Source organism: Epinephelus moara, chromosome 10, assembly GCF_006386435.1.
Source record: "Epinephelus moara isolate mb chromosome 10, YSFRI_EMoa_1.0, whole genome shotgun sequence".
Taxonomy (NCBI): domain Eukaryota; kingdom Metazoa; phylum Chordata; class Actinopteri; order Perciformes; family Serranidae; genus Epinephelus; species Epinephelus moara.
This window is the reverse complement of record NC_065515.1, coordinates 30,672,079-30,687,316: the sequence shown is the minus strand read 5'-3', so window position 1 is coordinate 30,687,316 and position 15,238 is coordinate 30,672,079. Positions and strand designations below refer to the sequence as shown.

Here is a 15,238-nt window from a genome sequence, read left to right as displayed (position 1 = left end):
AGGCAATACTGCTTTGTCTGGTTTCCTCTATTGGAAGCTTATGCCTTAAGTTTTGCAACTGGACTTACCTTCCTGGGTCTCCACCTGTGTGGTGGGCATGACAGTGGCCGTGGGTGTTGGGGTGGGTACAGTGGCTGGGGTAATCATGGGCCTGATGCTTGCTCTTGGAGTGGGTTTGTTCCCTGGATTGACAGGCTGCTTGCTGGCTGTAGCCACAGGTGTTGGCTTAATGTTGGCAGTTGGAGGCTCAGATGTGCTGGCACTGACAGAGACAAAGATCAGGGCATGAATAATGACTCTAATAATGTACTTTTAATATAGGAAAGACATGAATGAGTCAGAGCAAGTGTACTAAAGAGCATCCCAAAACAGTGGGAAAAAGTAACGATGTGTTCAGTTCTATATACTCATGTTGCACCACAGTGGAAACTTATATTAAGGATGAACAGTTCTAGCTGTTGTGTATCATACCTGCCCCTGTCTGCAGCTGGGGTCGTCTTCAGACTGATCTGTCTCTGTTCTGTGCTCCTCTGCTGCTCCTGGGTCTGAAAATCAGGACAGGAAGACACAAGTCATGATGAGAACAAACAAGATGCTTAAAGTCATGACTTTGTGGTGGTTTAACTGTTGTTTGGTCGGTGCAATGTCAGAAAATGGTTAAAAATGTTGATCAATGTTTACGGAAGCCAATAACAACATCCTTAAAATTTCTTGTTTTGTCCACAATCCAAAGATATAATCAGTTCACTGTCACAGATGAGTAAAGACACCAGAAAAAAAAAAAAATCATATTTAAGAGGCTGGAATCAGTTTTCTTAAAAAAAAATACTTGAACCAGTTAATCAATTATCAGATTAGCTGGTGATTATTCCAATACAAAAAAATTGAATGTCTGGCTTGTGAAAATTTCACCTTGCTGGGACCTGCCTCAGGTGGTTCGTCCCTCTGCTCTTGTCTCTCCTGTTGGCCTCGCAGGTCTCTCAGTTCTCGCTCCTGTCTACTCAGGCGGCCCTCGTACTGAGACTTGAGAGCGCTCACTCGCACCTCCAGCTCTTCACGCTGTTGCTTTAGCTCCTCATTTTCCCTCTGCAGCTGCTCCTTGGCGCCTAAATATAAATCATTTTCGTCTCAGATTCGAACAACAAATAACACCACAATAAAGACAAATAGAGGAGAAATCTATAAAATAAGGAATTTTTCATAGGTCCATTGGTTGTAATGAGAAAAATCCTCTCACTATTGAGCTGGCTGATCTTCTGCTTTGCATAAACAATGGCCTTTTTGGTCTTCTCCTCCTTTTCAGACATCTGCTGTCTTAGTGTCTCTTCCTGGGTAACTTTGTCCTGCAGCTCCTGCCTCAGCCGGGTCAGCTCTGTCTGCAGCCTGGAGGACTGTTCCTGGGCATTACGCCCTTCAGTCTCCCGCTCTGTAACCACCTGTCGCAGACCAAGAAGACATGATACTAATGATTGTATGTATGTGATAAAGACAAGCATATTTGTGGGGGGGGGGACTGTATATATACTGCATTTTTCAAGAACATTTTTCTAGTGATGTAAACAGTAAACTACTCAAGCTATGTGATCTTGTGAACTGATAATGGTGTACAAAAAGAATGACCTCCCCTTCTGTTAGAGGCTGTATGCATGTTTTTTTGCGCCCTCAAATTCCTCGAGATAAACCAAGTTCAACTTTTGGAACGCAGCAGTGCGCATCGCATGTCATGTGACAAGGAACAACCAATCACAGCCAACAGATATCTTTCCCTTCTTCCGTCAATATCAGTCTGTGGTAAATATGGAAAAGTTGATCATTTTGGTGCAGGGCTGCCAGAGCTTTTCAGCTGTCTCATGGACGACAGGCTCAGGATTTCAGGTAAATAGGCTATGATACAGTGCTTGTTTAGGCTGCTTAGCAACCACAGACACAACCTGCCACCATGCTCTTGAAAGCTGGCTCAAAAAAGGCACAAAAGTAGCGCCCAGCGGCCAACCCTGCGTTTTCCAGGCAGTTACAGACGTTGCATGTGTACGGGCCCTTAGAAGGCTAAGAAGAACATTAGTCTAACTATTAACATGACTGTTCAGTCAAAAGGTTTTAGCTGAAACTTGTGATTTGCGGTTTAACCTTGTTGATGTTCTCCAGCTGTCCTTCCAGCTCTCTGATCTTGGTTTCGGCCTGGTTCAGAGAATCTCTGAGGCTCTGTAGCTCCTGAACTGAGGCTTGACGAGCCTCCTCTTCTTGGGATGGGCCTGCTGCAGCCTTAGCTACCAACTAGGAAAAATGCAGTATGAAAGATTAATTATGCTCAAAACACCACAACAGGGATGGCTTTTAGGCAACTGCTGAGAATGGATTGAAACAAACAACACAACTATGTTCTTTTTGATTCAAGCTGTAGAGTAAAGATGAGAGCAGTGAGAATAACAGCTGCTGAGCTCTCACCTTGTCATGTACCACTTTGAGTTCATCATACTGAGTCTTGTAGCGGCGTCCAATCTTCTTGACCTGGGTGATAGTTCGCACCTTTTCCTGGAGTTCCTGGTTCTTGATCTCTACGTCCCTATTTAGTGTATTCCTGTCATCAGTTATCTTACTCATACTATCACGCAAGTTCTGTATCTGGCCTTGCAGAGATGTTGTCAGATTATTGGTCCTATCGAGAGAAATTGAGAGATTGTGAAAATTAATGCTACAGTGCCAGAAAATAAAATACTGATTGAATGAGAGAAGATGAACACTCTGTATCCTCATCAACTCAATAGTTAAATCATTTAAAATTCCTAACCTGGAAACCTCAGCTTTAAGCCTGTTGCTCTCTTCACTGAGCTGCTGAATTCGTTTGAGATGTGCCTCCTTCTCAGAGTGCAGGCGCTTGTACTCTTCTGGATCGGAATCTTTTTGTTGGCTCACCAAATGCTAACAGAACATGAGAAAGTTGTGCGTCAGTGGTGTGAAATGATAAAACATTGGGAATAAAATAAAGATCACAAGGCAGTCTACTTTTCTAATGACAGACGCATTTCTCTCCCCCTTACAAGAGGCATGAATTTTGTTTTTCTTTGTAGTCTTTTCACCGACCTGGGTCCGAGCTTTCCAACGCTTTATCTCCTCTTCCAGTATCTTCTTCTCCGCTTGCAGCATGCCGCTCTTCTCACTCAGCTCAGAGTTGGCCTGTTGCAGTGGCAAGATGTCTGACTCCAGCTTTTGAATCTGAAAGGCACATAAAATGACCTGAAACTGTTCTAGATTTTGAGGTTCATTCAGGACTTTTCAAAAATATGACAGCTTGCAACACCAGGATAATGGAGTGAGTTTTGAAGTGAATTTCATGAGTATATCATGTACACACCAAATTCACCACCACCACTACATTTTTCTATAACATGCAAACAATACCTTGGCTTTGGTTTGCTGCAGTTCTTGCTCAATCTTGTCCTTCTCCTCTCTCAACATCTTGTTGGTCTCCATCAGGATGCTCATCGTTTCAGTCTTCTTCATCAGCTCATCATGCTGAGCCAGGGTCTTCGCTGTTACCTGAGCAGAATTAGCATTGGGCTTTTAGTCACATGTGGTATCTCTACGTTTGAGCCCTAGTGGCCACGTTAGACACATGTCTCGTGTATTTCATTAAGTAAAGAGTTCTCACTTTAACCTTCTTAGAGGTACGCGAGCTAATAGCTAATATGATTTCTTTACACACAGATTACGAAAAACGTTCAAGAAAAGAGATTCTTAATCTTCCAATTAACAATCAATGGCAAAGCAAACCTACACATAAGATTTTTTAGTGGTCAGGAGTAAAAAAAGATCAGTGAGTATATAAACACACCTGCATTCTCTCCTTTGCAGCACTCAAACTGTCCTGCGCCTCCTTCAGCTCTCGTTCCAGGTGCTCCACCCTCAGACGGTAACGTAAACTGTCCCCTTGGGCAACTTCAAAACGAGATTCTGCAATCTCCTTCTCCCGACGCACAAACCTTTGATGGAGAAGAAATAAGGATTTCAAAAATGTTGAGCAACATGGCAGGACAAGAACAGAAACTAGTATAACTAGTCAAAACAGCGTGGAGTTGTATAGATTGAGACATCTGGACTCCTTGTTGAATTCTTTTCTTGACATTTTTTCCAATATACTAACAGATTTTATTTACAAAACTCAAGTACAATGACGGATGACATAATGTGAGATAAACATTCATTACCTAAGAATCTCAAGGACTTGGTCTTGAGATTTGCCCTCCTCAGTTAGGGAGATGTTCATGGGGCTCTCACTGGCAGCACGCTGCAACTTTTCAGCCATCTTGCTGCTCATTGTCTGGATCTGCTCATGCAGGAGGGTGTTCTGCCTCTGCAACTCCTCGTAGCGGCTCTCCATCTTCGACACCCCCTCCTAAAATAAAGGCAACATATTAAGATTGAAAGCATAAAAATAAGTGGTTGGACAAAATAACCACAACAACTTTTAGATATGAAATCAGATAGGTCTGAAATAAATGAAATTTTAATTTCAATTCTTGGGTTCAGAACGTTAAATTTTCATTTTCATTGAGGACTGATGCTGATGTTCCTGTGATTTCACAAACTCCACGTCGTTGTATCTTATCTTGTCATCACCTATGCATCTACCAAATCACCTTGAGGATCTTTTCCTGCTCCCCCCAGGAGACCCTGGCCTCCAGCAGCTCAGCGCTGACCCTCTGGGCTCTCTCATCCAGCTGGTGTCTGAGCTCGACGGCCTGCAGGACCTGAGCCTTAGCAGCCTGCAGGGCCTCCACGTCTGCCGCATGAAGCATCATCTCCCGTTCATACTTATCTTGTGCTTCAGCTGCCAACTTAGCCTAGATAACAGGATAAAAGATTTGACATAATTATTGCACATTCAAGTGGTGATATCCATCTGTTGTCACTGCCGAATAATCATGTCTGGTTGGCAGTTTTCCTAAATGTCTAAGAAAAATGGAAATAGAAAGTGAGAGAAATGAAAATTAGAAATGCATTAGAAATGGAAAGAGAGAGACGTACGCAGAAAAGGGAGACTCACAGATTTTTGATAGTTTGACAGAATATAACAAGACGCAATGGATCTCTGCTCCTGATAAAATATGCTTTGTTTTCAAATGTGTAACTGATATAGAAGGATACTTTATGAAATCCATTTTATTTTGGGTAATAATTGGGTAATTGGACATAAGGAAATGTGGTGGCTGATTTTACATTGACAGGTAATTGTTAGCCTTAATTGGAACATTCCCCAATAAATAAGAACTGATATTAGTCATATTCTTCTACATTGAATATTGTAATGCCTGCTTACCTGCTCCTGGCTGTCTTGTAGAGCTTGTTGCTGTTGGGCTTCAGCTACTGCCACTTGCTGCAGCGCTGCTTGGTGATCTGCCTGGGCACTGCTGAGATTTCTCCTTAGAGTGTTCAACTAACAGACACACATCAAAAATAAAAAGTTTTCTTTACTTGTATAATGACAGTTATACCTGAACACCAAAGCAGTGCTAAGAAGACCAAATGTGGTGAGGAAAAATGTGCTCAATAATGTGGGATTTACTATACCTGTTCCTCCAGAGAGACCAGGGCTCTCCTCTTCTGCTCCTCTACATTCTGTTTCTCTTTCTCTGCTTCCAGAAGCTTCTCCGCCAGCCGGCGTTGCTGGTTCTCAGCTTCCTTCATACGAACTTCAATGGATGAGCGAGCCTGCTCCGTTACCTGGTCATTAGTCAATTCAAAAGTTAAACAATTAAACAATCAAAGATACAAATATGTGTATTTAGGAAAATCAGGATTTTGGCCAAGACAAAATGTCATATGTTTTGTGGTGTAGAAAAGAAAATCAAGCAGGGCTATTTTAACAAATAGCCATGTGATTTGCTAAATTAAGAGGCATGCTGAATACTTTTGTCTGGCTCAGCATGACCTAATGGCAGGCACATTAATAGCAAAATGAAATTATGCCATAGTAAGTAATGACAATGAAGCACTCACTTTATTGGAAATCTAGCATTTCAAAACATTGCTTTTCTAGTCCTCACAGTGTGCAGGAATTAATTACAGTCTTTATATTTTTGTCGGATCATTACCTAGGGTGTATAATTGTAATAAAGGTTGATGTGTTTCCCACATAATTGCTCACACAAGTTTTTATAGTTCTTTTTTATCATCAACATTTTTGTGGTTGTGGTCAGTGGTTTTAGGAGAGGTGGAGCACGGACAGGAAATATGGGTTTGTTCTGCACCTGTTTCTCCTGGTCCAGGGACTCCTCCAGGCTCTGAGCCATGGCTCTGTACTGCTCCATGGTGGAGGTGGCTGCCCTCAGACTCTCTGCCAGCTCCTCTGCCCGGGTTTCAGCCAGCCGCAGGCGACCTTGTAGGTCCTCTCTGTCTTGATCTGAACTTGGCAGGCCTGAAAGCAGAAAGAGTCGGTGGCGGAAGAGAATACAGTAGGATTAGCATGTGCTTTTAAGAAGGGAGGATGGACTGTGGGCTGATTACATTGTTAGGAGTCTGTGCTTCAAACCCACAAACATCTGAAAGAGTGTGGCTCAGACATGCCATAATGTCTTAATGTCTCTTTTTCTTTTTTTACTGGATCTCATCTCATAAACTGTTGGAACAGCATGAGCTAGTGAGACTGCAGCATGTTAGCATATACTTTTTTGCTGTAAAAGTAGGTCAGGTGTAAAATTGGGTCAGCCGCCTGTAAAAATCAACAGAACATGTAAAATTTGGGCAATTTACTTGTCACGTTATGTCTCTTATTAACTTCTCACAACTGCAGGCGTGTCAATGATTATTGTAGTGTACTTAATTACACAGACAGTGACTTCACGAGAAAATGATTTGACTTTAATGACGTTAACCTGAAATTGTTTTGCTTAAATTTTTGTGGTCATGGGATTTGATGACAACCAGTGAAGATGCTATACATTTAAATGTGTACTTGTATAGATTCATCTGTGTACTGTGCTGTTATTCTTCTGCCTGTATGAACATGCGTTTGTCTGTTTGCGCTAACCTCTTATAATAGGTGTGGTGGGGGAGCTCAGGGTGTGACGTGCTTCGCTGCTGCCTGACTGCAGCCTGAGGGTGTTGAGCTCCAACTCCGCAGAATTCAGCAGCTCCTTGGTCTTCTGGTGTAATGTTACCTGCAGCTCCAGCTGCCTCTTTGCCTCCACCAACTGGATCTGAGCATGAGAAATGAGTGACAGCAAAACGTAAGCAAACTACTGAATTGTGTTTAAGATTAAAGTGGGTGTTAAGTTTTTCTGTAAACATAGTAAGCAGTACTGATTTATCAGTATACCATAACACCTCTGAACCTGATTTAGGTAGAGATAGTTTAAGTGGTATAATGGTGTATACCAGCATAAAACAGATGGACTATTCAATTTTATGCTTACTTCCTGATTTCTGCTGAGTAGGTGGCGCTGCTCCACTTCCTGCTCCAGCCTCTTCTGTAGCTGGGAGATCTCTCGTTCCTGCTTCTCCAACTGGCCGTTTAGACGCTGACGTGTATCAGTCTCTGAACGCTCAAGAGTGGCCTAGAAGAGCACAGCAGTTATAATTTTGAACTGTTTTTATGTGTTTGTGTGTGAAACAAGGAGTGATTTAATACTTATAGATGACCTGAATGGTCTGGAGGTTGGTCAGCAGCAAGTTCTGGCTCTGTTGTTGGCTCAGGATTGACTCTTTCTCCTGATTAAGCTTGGACTCCACCAGCTTCAGCATGTCTCTTTCCTTACGCAGGCTTTCAGCACGGCCCTAAGAGACAGACAGAGATAAGTCTAGATTACTCCTTAAGCAGTCCCAAATTCAAATCAAGCACCACTGCAATTCCTCACATTATGATGATAAAATGCTTAAGGAAAAAAACTTGGGTGCAAACATCACCATAAAAAAGATAAAGATTACTGGAACGAGGACAAACCTCAGCCATGTTGAGTTTCTCTTTGGCAGCTCTCACGTCCTCATTCAAAGTGTGGATGGTTTGCTCATGCTTCTGTGTGGCAGCTGACATCATCTGTCCTTTCTCTCTGAGGGATGCAATCTCTTTCCTGTAGCGCTCAACGTTGTCCTGCAGCATCTCATACCTGATATTGTTGAGACAGATATCCTTTTTAGTGGCAGGCGACGAACTCTTCTATGTATTCTTTAAATACATTGAGTGTTGAGAAACCAGAAGAAGGGTTTTCAAACTGACCTCTTGGAGGCAAACTCAAGCTGGGTGGATATCTTGCCATTCTGGGAGTGGAGGTCAGAGAGCTGCTCCTGGAGCTTCTCGTTTTGCTCCGTCAGTGCCTTTTCACTCTCCATATGCTCCTTTTTATAGGTGGAGAACACCTCCTGCAACTGCAGATACAACCACACATTTTCATTTTGTGTCAAAAGAGTTAATGTTGTCTGAGAAATGTCATTTTCATGTGGGGCAATGAACAACACGTGATACATCAACCTTGGACCCATTCACATGAGATTACTGTCAAAGGTTAATCACTGGTCGTCAGTAAAACCTATGTCTGCAAATATAGTTCCATACACTTCACTGCTGAATTACATTTTCCAATGACTTTTCAATAAAATAAGAACCAAATAAACGTAAATCCTCTTCAGTTCATTTTCTTTCTTGTTTGCCCACTTAGCACTGTTGTACTTTTTTCATTCTCTAGCATCATTAGCAAAAAAGGTCATAATCTTTGTGGCACATAGTCAAAATAATGCAGATACAATACAGACACACTGCCATCTAGTGGCATACATGGGAAACAAGTGAGGCAAACTCATCCGTGCAGTGGGCGACAATGTCCATAAATACTAATCTGCAGATAGCGTAACCTTGCTATGTTTAGCAGTGAGTAGAAATCTGAATATCCGAAGCCATGGTAGTGCTTTACGGTAAATTAACCTGCTAACAAAATCATGCCTGTAACTGAAAGTTAGTCATCACCATGCAACATACGCAGGGCACTGCTTGACATGCACTACAGGGTGTACAGATGACTGCACTGCTGAGATTAATACACTTAAACAAACCTTATATGGAAGTTTGCTCACCTGTCGCAAAGCTGCCTTGGCCTCCAAAGCTTCAGCGGACTCTGTTGCCATGGAGACGAGTGCAGTGGGTGTTCCTGCGGTGGGAATGGCTGCAGGTGAGCGTCGCGGGGTGGAGGTCAGGGAAAACTCTTCTGGTGGTGTACCTTAAGAAAAAAAAACTTTGAAGTTTAGCCAAATAGGAAAAAAACACCACAACACTGTGACAGAAAGACTGAACAGAAAGTGGGCTATATCTAATTGCTTGGTGTCATAATGGAAGCTGTTGAATGTGCATGTACTAGATATATTGTCTTGCATCAAGAGTATGTAACTTGGATTTATCTTGTCTCTTACCTTGCTGAGGGAAGCTGACTCCGGTTGCCTGAGCCAGTAGCACACGGTACATGTCCCTCTGCCTCACGATGGACTCAGTCATCTTAAGCTGTTGGCTACGTTGCTCCTTCAGGGACTCCAACTCAGTCTGGGCTTTCTCCAAACTCTGCTCCAGTTCACCACGCCTGTAACAGATCATTTTCTATTAGCCTAAGTGACAGTTTGACGTCTTTGGTTACTTAAATTAATGGGTTCATAAAATGAAGGTTGAGGTGGCAGTCCTGTTCTTTAGCATTCTCTTTGAAAATTTTATTACCAATCACTGAACTTGGATAGCAACACATCACAAAAAACTGACTTACAATTCTATTTGTTTACTGCAAGAAAAAAACAACAACAAAGACGAAACAAAAAGAAATCGACACGCATTCTAACGTACTTATTGCCAGTGGCCTCAAGCTCCTCTTTCTCCTGGGCGTCACTGAGCTCCCTAAGGGCCACCAGAAGACGCTGGTTCTGCTTCTGCAGCTCCTCTACACCGCGGAAGGTCACCAAGTGTTGGCTGATCACCTCTGATGTGCTGCTGACGTCGGCCGAGCTCAGCTCCTCCTCATGAATCACGTGGTTTCCACGAGCCTCTTCCAGCTCAATCAGCAGCACACGCACCTGGCAAGAAAGACCAACGATGGCATAGAAAATAAGAATCTGGAGTATTCTGATAACCAGGATTATCCTTTAAACTGAAAGAAGAGAGTGAGAACTCACCTGCTGAGCCATGTCTCCTAGCTGCAGTTCACACCTCTGGTTGTCCCTTTCCAGTACAGAGGAGCGCTTGTTAGCTTCATCAGCCTCTTTCTGCAGACGGTGAACCTCCTGAAGTAAACACACCAACATGTTAGAGAAAAAAAAAAAAAATTTGTTGATGAAATGCAGAAAGTGTTATGTAGTGCACTCTTTAATAACCAGTCTCAAAAAAAGCAAATTCTTGGCCTTATCTTAACCATTTTCCTTCACCGAGAAGTATATTTATTTACTTAGGTATTTATTATGCATATCTATTTTTTGTGCAAACCATAAAACTTGCTTTTACACATGTCACGGCCATCACAACAAAGAAATAATAAAATGTAATCTCATGGAATGAGAATATACTGTACACAACTAGTCTGCATTAGATGGACAGACAGATATACCCACCTTAACAGCCTGCTCCAGCTTGGCAGAGAGACTGGCCACTGACTTCTGCATGCGTTCATGCTCATCTCTTTGCCGTTTGAGGATGGGGGCTTTGGCTTCCACTTCCTGCACAATGTCATCCAGGTACTTATTGACCCTCTTGTTCTCCAATCGCTCCAACTGCAGCTGCTCCTGGCTCTCCACATATGCTGTATAAAGCTAAACATACAGATAATATCTCGTATCAAAATAGGATAGTCCAAAAGGGAAACACAAGCGGTGCAGACAATTGTACTGAAAGTTCAATACTGTTTACTGAGCAATAAACACAAGCAAGTCAATAACAAACAAGTGAAAATGGTAAAAACAGTCCCGTAATGGTGCACTCTAAATACATTTGTCGCCTTAATATGGTCTAATAAATTGCATTACATCAAATAACATTGGAAATCCATTGTGGCAGTCCACTGCACCTTGTCAATCTAAGACTAATTTCACAAGCCAGTCCCTCAGACCTATTTCCAAAGTCAGCTAAAATTTCATAATAAAATAATTTGGGTGTTGAAATTTAGTTGAACATACCTCTGTCAGCTTCATGCCAGGCTTTATCTTGGATACAGCCGCTGCTGTTGGAGACATTGTTGTCATTTGCTCTTCTGTGATCACAGATGTCGTACCAATAGGGCCTGGATATTAAAAAGAAAATAGAGAACAGATCACAGGTCATAGTTGTTAATTAAAAGAAAATCCCTAAAAGGCTTGCTGTTGACATGTTTTAAAAACATCCAAAATGTAAACCAGTGCAGTTGTGACAAACACAGTATCAGAATCAACCAAACAGACCTCTAAGTTTAGAACTTGATAGCAGCTCATTGGCATTGTCAAGTTCTTTCTCAAGACCCTGGATCCTCTCCTTTAGCTCAGCAACACTCTTATCTGTGGCACCATTCATCTCCTGCAACTTCTCTTCCAAGGCCTTGTTGGCTGTGGTGGAGAAAGTAAACAGAGCAAACGTCAGGGAATACCAACAACTAGGGCTGTCCCCTGAAAGTCAGAGATTCGATTCATCTGTTTGAGACCCCTCAGTCTGCTGAGATTGCTTCAAGTCAAGCAGTCTTTTTTTCACAGTGTGCCGTGCAGTATATTTCTGGGGATGCTGTGGTCCCCAGATTTTTCTGCAGAGCAAGAGCTCTTGACTTTCACAATACTCTCTGATACAGTCAGCTGTGGACAAGATATAGTGGTAAAGAGGGGGAAAGATTCTGCACCGTAAGGCTCCGAAATATTTTTTCTCTCTTCTGTTTATAAGTGGTGAATTTACAGCTCACAACAACTTAGCACAACACAGCCTCTGTCTTTTGTTTCACATCTAGTGTCATAAAAAATGGTGTTGTACATTTCCAATCCATCCTTAGCACAGTTTGCTTGTGTACTATATTAAGGGAATGCCGCTGTCATACTGAACATCCTGCTGAGCCCACTCAAACTTTAAACTTTATATGGGAAAAAAAAAAAAAAAGTATTGTTGAATTTTCGTACAGAACAGCCAAATCTGATTTGACTGACATAATTCTAAGTCAGGTACAACTCTCCCAACAACAGCTACCTTAATTAGCAGTTAAACCACTACGCTCAACAGACAAGCATATTCAGACTCTCTTTCTTGGAACAAGTCAAGGATTAAATACTAGGAATGGTAGTTGTGATTATTCTGCTATAGCCCCGCACCTTCTCCTGCATCCTTGAGCAGCTTATGCAGCTCCTCAACTGCGCGGGTCAGCTCTTCACTTTTTGCCTCAGAATCTGCTGCCGCTCCCTGTCACCACAACAACAGTATTAGAGTTGGCAAAATAATGGCAAAGGAACAAATACACAGTGAATCATTTCAGTCATGGTAACAATAAATCCTGCTGATAAATCCACAGAATTACTTAGCAATTACTTTGTCTCCACAACTATTTTAAAAATCTCATTCAAACAATGTGAGTAGTAATACTCCATGGATGTAAAGAGGAATAAATCACTGTGAGTGAATGCAATGCAGTACAAAGCACTGCATTGCATCAGCTTGCTATCATACATATACATACCTTATACAGATTGGAAAGCTTAATGTTAGCATTCAGCTCATTTCTGAACTTTTCCTCCATGGTGACTTGTTGTTCCTTGGCCTAGAATGAATAAAGATTCAGTCACACACTTCAATGGTTAAATGTCACATTAAATGCTGCCATACAGATCAGTTTGTTGAAGAATATCCAGTGCATAACAAAATGGATAATTCTTTGTGTAAAAAAAGACTTGGGGCAGACTGTTAGAAATGCCAAACACATACTTCTTTTAGTTTGCTGATCACATCCTCGTTCTGTTTCTGATGTTGTTCATTTGAAGTCTTCAAAGCGGCCACTTGGTCTTGGAGTCTGTTCAACTGAAAGTCACAAGCAAAAAATGATGAAGTAATGACCACGGGAGATTATGGTAATCATTCATAACTAAAGACGTGCTTAAATTAACTCAATACACAGAGAAACTGCTGGCAGCCAAGGTCAAGCAGAGCATGGGCAGTAAGTGACTGTTTACTGTCATGCTATCATTGTATTTGTTGCTACTGCCCTCATGACTTTTTTCTCCATGTCATTCAGCCTTAAAAAAACAGTTATGTAAATGTCAAGAAGAGACATACCTCGTCTTCCTTGTTCTCTAGGTTGCACTTAAGTTCCAGGATCTCGTTTCCCTTCTGTCGGGACAGGGACAGCAGTTCCTCGCTCTTAGCCTTCAATTCTTCATTCAGCCAAGATGTTTGGCTATGCAGCAGCTCCTTCTCTTGCTCCATACGCTTCTCCTTGTACTATAACAACAAACCACCACAAATGCATTAAGTTACTTGTTTGTAAATGTAAAACACAGGATTTACTCTTTACAAATTAGCCTCCTCTACAGACAAATTTGATGTTAAGTTATCATTTAACCTCGGCAAAAATAACAACATAACGCACTTTAATATTGACTTCAGCCGATTCAAGTTCATCCAACTTCATCTGCAGGGCCATCTTAGAAGTGTTGACTTCCACCAACTTATCATTGAGCTGCCGTAAGTCATCTAGTGAAACAAGAGAAATAATATTAGTGCGACCTCAAGTGACAGTATGTAGAAAAAGAAATGAGAAGTTTTGACAAATGTCTCCAGACGAATTAATCTGTCCATGCCATTTAAATGCTCCACTTCCAAGGACCTCCTCTGCAGTGTTCGCACAAGTTCTCGCTTTTCTGCCTCCAGTTCCTCTTTGGCTTTTGACAGCAAAGACTAAACAACAACAACGACAACAACATTATTTTTATTACATGTGGAATTTTCAGGACATAAATATATCAGTTAACTAGCTCAACTAACTAGTCAGTTAAATAACTTGGTCCATTTTCAAATTCATTAGAATTGCATATATTTGTTTATTTAACATTTTTCAAAACATGTAAGCCAATGGGCACTACAAAGAAAAACACAAAAACCAAATGCACATCTTGTAAACCACTGACATGTAACAATGCTTTCACTTTTCTGATGAGCTGATGATACAAGGTTTCTGAACACTTTAGGTTAAGCATTGTGATGACAAAAGCTTGTTAAAATCAATGTGTTAACTCAGTTTTTGTTAAAACCAGAAAAATACAGTAAACACATGCAGGAAACTGGCCAGTCTAACATCTGGAATACACAGAAAAGCTGTACTAAAATTAACAGATAAATTAACTGAGTCAGGTGAAGACATCAAACATTACAGCACTACTTCTGACAGGTGAGCTGCCAACAAATTTGACAGAGATACTGAAACAATCATTTGATTATTCATATATCTGATTTGGTTGCCTTACCTGTTCTGATGACAGCCTCCCTTGAGCGGATTCATATTCCCTGTTCTTGTCACGCACACTTTTAAGTTCCTCCTCTACAGGGAGATTTGGGAAAGGCGATATCATGAAGTAATACAACCCAGAGATGCTTAGTCAAGCTAAATCAGTATACAATATTGCAATACGTTCACTCTTACCTTGCTTGGTAAACTCCTCTTTGAGTTTAAGATGATCTTGAGTCTGGGACAAAAATTCTTCCTGACACTGAGCAAGTTGTTTCACTTTTTCAAAGAAATGTTGCTCTGTAAGAAAGAAAGTCAGCAAAAACTCAACCATAAAACTTAAAACTGGTTAACTGAGTGGAGATAATACCGTTATTTCACTGTACAATGTCATCTTGTCAACGCTAGGTTAGCTCAGTAGGTTAGCTACGGCTAGCTTTAGCCTGAAATCGTGGTTGCTGATAACCTCCAGTGTTACCCAGAGAAAGCGTTATTCCACAACCCCACAGCCGTTGCTTGACATTTAAAACAATGAACAAAGTGGGGTTAATATGTGTAAACGTTCAAAGCAAAACTAGTAACTTTAACTTTGTTCAGTTAACCGGCATGAATGCACGATGAGCAAAGCAAAACACTTTAGCGACGCTAACGTTAGCGAACGTAATACGAGGCAATATCTTACCGTTGTCTACCCGAAATTGCTCCTGTTGTGCTTTCAAAGAATCAATTTCATATTGCTGATCCGATAAAATCTTCTCGAGTTTGTGCTGAATTGTTTTGGGGAGTTTAGAAATCTCGGAGCTGTCCAGCTCCTGCAGCAGCAGTGCCGCCATTTT

At 41.5% G+C, this 15,238-nt stretch overlaps 1 protein-coding gene across 3 annotated transcripts in view; it reads right to left on the bottom strand.

Annotated features, from left to right (window-relative positions):
• The window catches only part of tprb (translocated promoter region b, nuclear basket protein), a 23,872-nt gene extending 8,634 nt beyond the window's left edge, over positions 1–15,238 (bottom strand). For 2 of the 3 annotated variants that reach the window (XM_050054333.1, XM_050054334.1), the window contains exons 1-36: positions 15,085–15,238; positions 14,598–14,702; positions 14,422–14,495; positions 13,759–13,855; positions 13,548–13,651; positions 13,235–13,399; positions 12,887–12,979; positions 12,642–12,722; positions 12,280–12,367; positions 11,395–11,535; positions 11,134–11,237; positions 10,573–10,770; positions 10,141–10,248; positions 9,815–10,041; positions 9,397–9,560; positions 9,064–9,206; positions 8,213–8,361; positions 7,940–8,102; positions 7,639–7,773; positions 7,413–7,553; positions 7,028–7,196; positions 6,249–6,415; positions 5,569–5,721; positions 5,318–5,434; positions 4,638–4,841; positions 4,206–4,393; positions 3,833–3,980; positions 3,400–3,537; positions 3,082–3,213; positions 2,789–2,919; positions 2,446–2,656; positions 2,128–2,274; positions 1,238–1,436; positions 913–1,106; positions 472–545; positions 69–262 (exon numbers count right to left, since the gene is read on the bottom strand). In XM_050054333.1, the coding sequence (XP_049910290.1) occupies positions 69–262; positions 472–545; positions 913–1,106; positions 1,238–1,436; positions 2,128–2,274; positions 2,446–2,656; positions 2,789–2,919; positions 3,082–3,213; positions 3,400–3,537; positions 3,833–3,980; positions 4,206–4,393; positions 4,638–4,841; positions 5,318–5,434; positions 5,569–5,721; positions 6,249–6,415; positions 7,028–7,196; positions 7,413–7,553; positions 7,639–7,773; positions 7,940–8,102; positions 8,213–8,361; positions 9,064–9,206; positions 9,397–9,560; positions 9,815–10,041; positions 10,141–10,248; positions 10,573–10,770; positions 11,134–11,237; positions 11,395–11,535; positions 12,280–12,367; positions 12,642–12,722; positions 12,887–12,979; positions 13,235–13,399; positions 13,548–13,651; positions 13,759–13,855; positions 14,422–14,495; positions 14,598–14,702; positions 15,085–15,235 (5,197 nt within the window). In that variant the 5' untranslated portion in view covers positions 15,236–15,238. The remainder of the gene's footprint in view (positions 1–68; positions 263–471; positions 546–912; positions 1,107–1,237; positions 1,437–2,127; positions 2,275–2,445; positions 2,657–2,788; positions 2,920–3,081; positions 3,214–3,399; positions 3,538–3,832; positions 3,981–4,205; positions 4,394–4,637; positions 4,842–5,317; positions 5,435–5,568; positions 5,722–6,248; positions 6,416–7,027; positions 7,197–7,412; positions 7,554–7,638; positions 7,774–7,939; positions 8,103–8,212; positions 8,362–9,063; positions 9,207–9,396; positions 9,561–9,814; positions 10,042–10,140; positions 10,249–10,572; positions 10,771–11,133; positions 11,238–11,394; positions 11,536–12,279; positions 12,368–12,641; positions 12,723–12,886; positions 12,980–13,234; positions 13,400–13,547; positions 13,652–13,758; positions 13,856–14,421; positions 14,496–14,597; positions 14,703–15,084) is intronic. The other variant, XM_050054335.1, reaches the window with a different exon arrangement.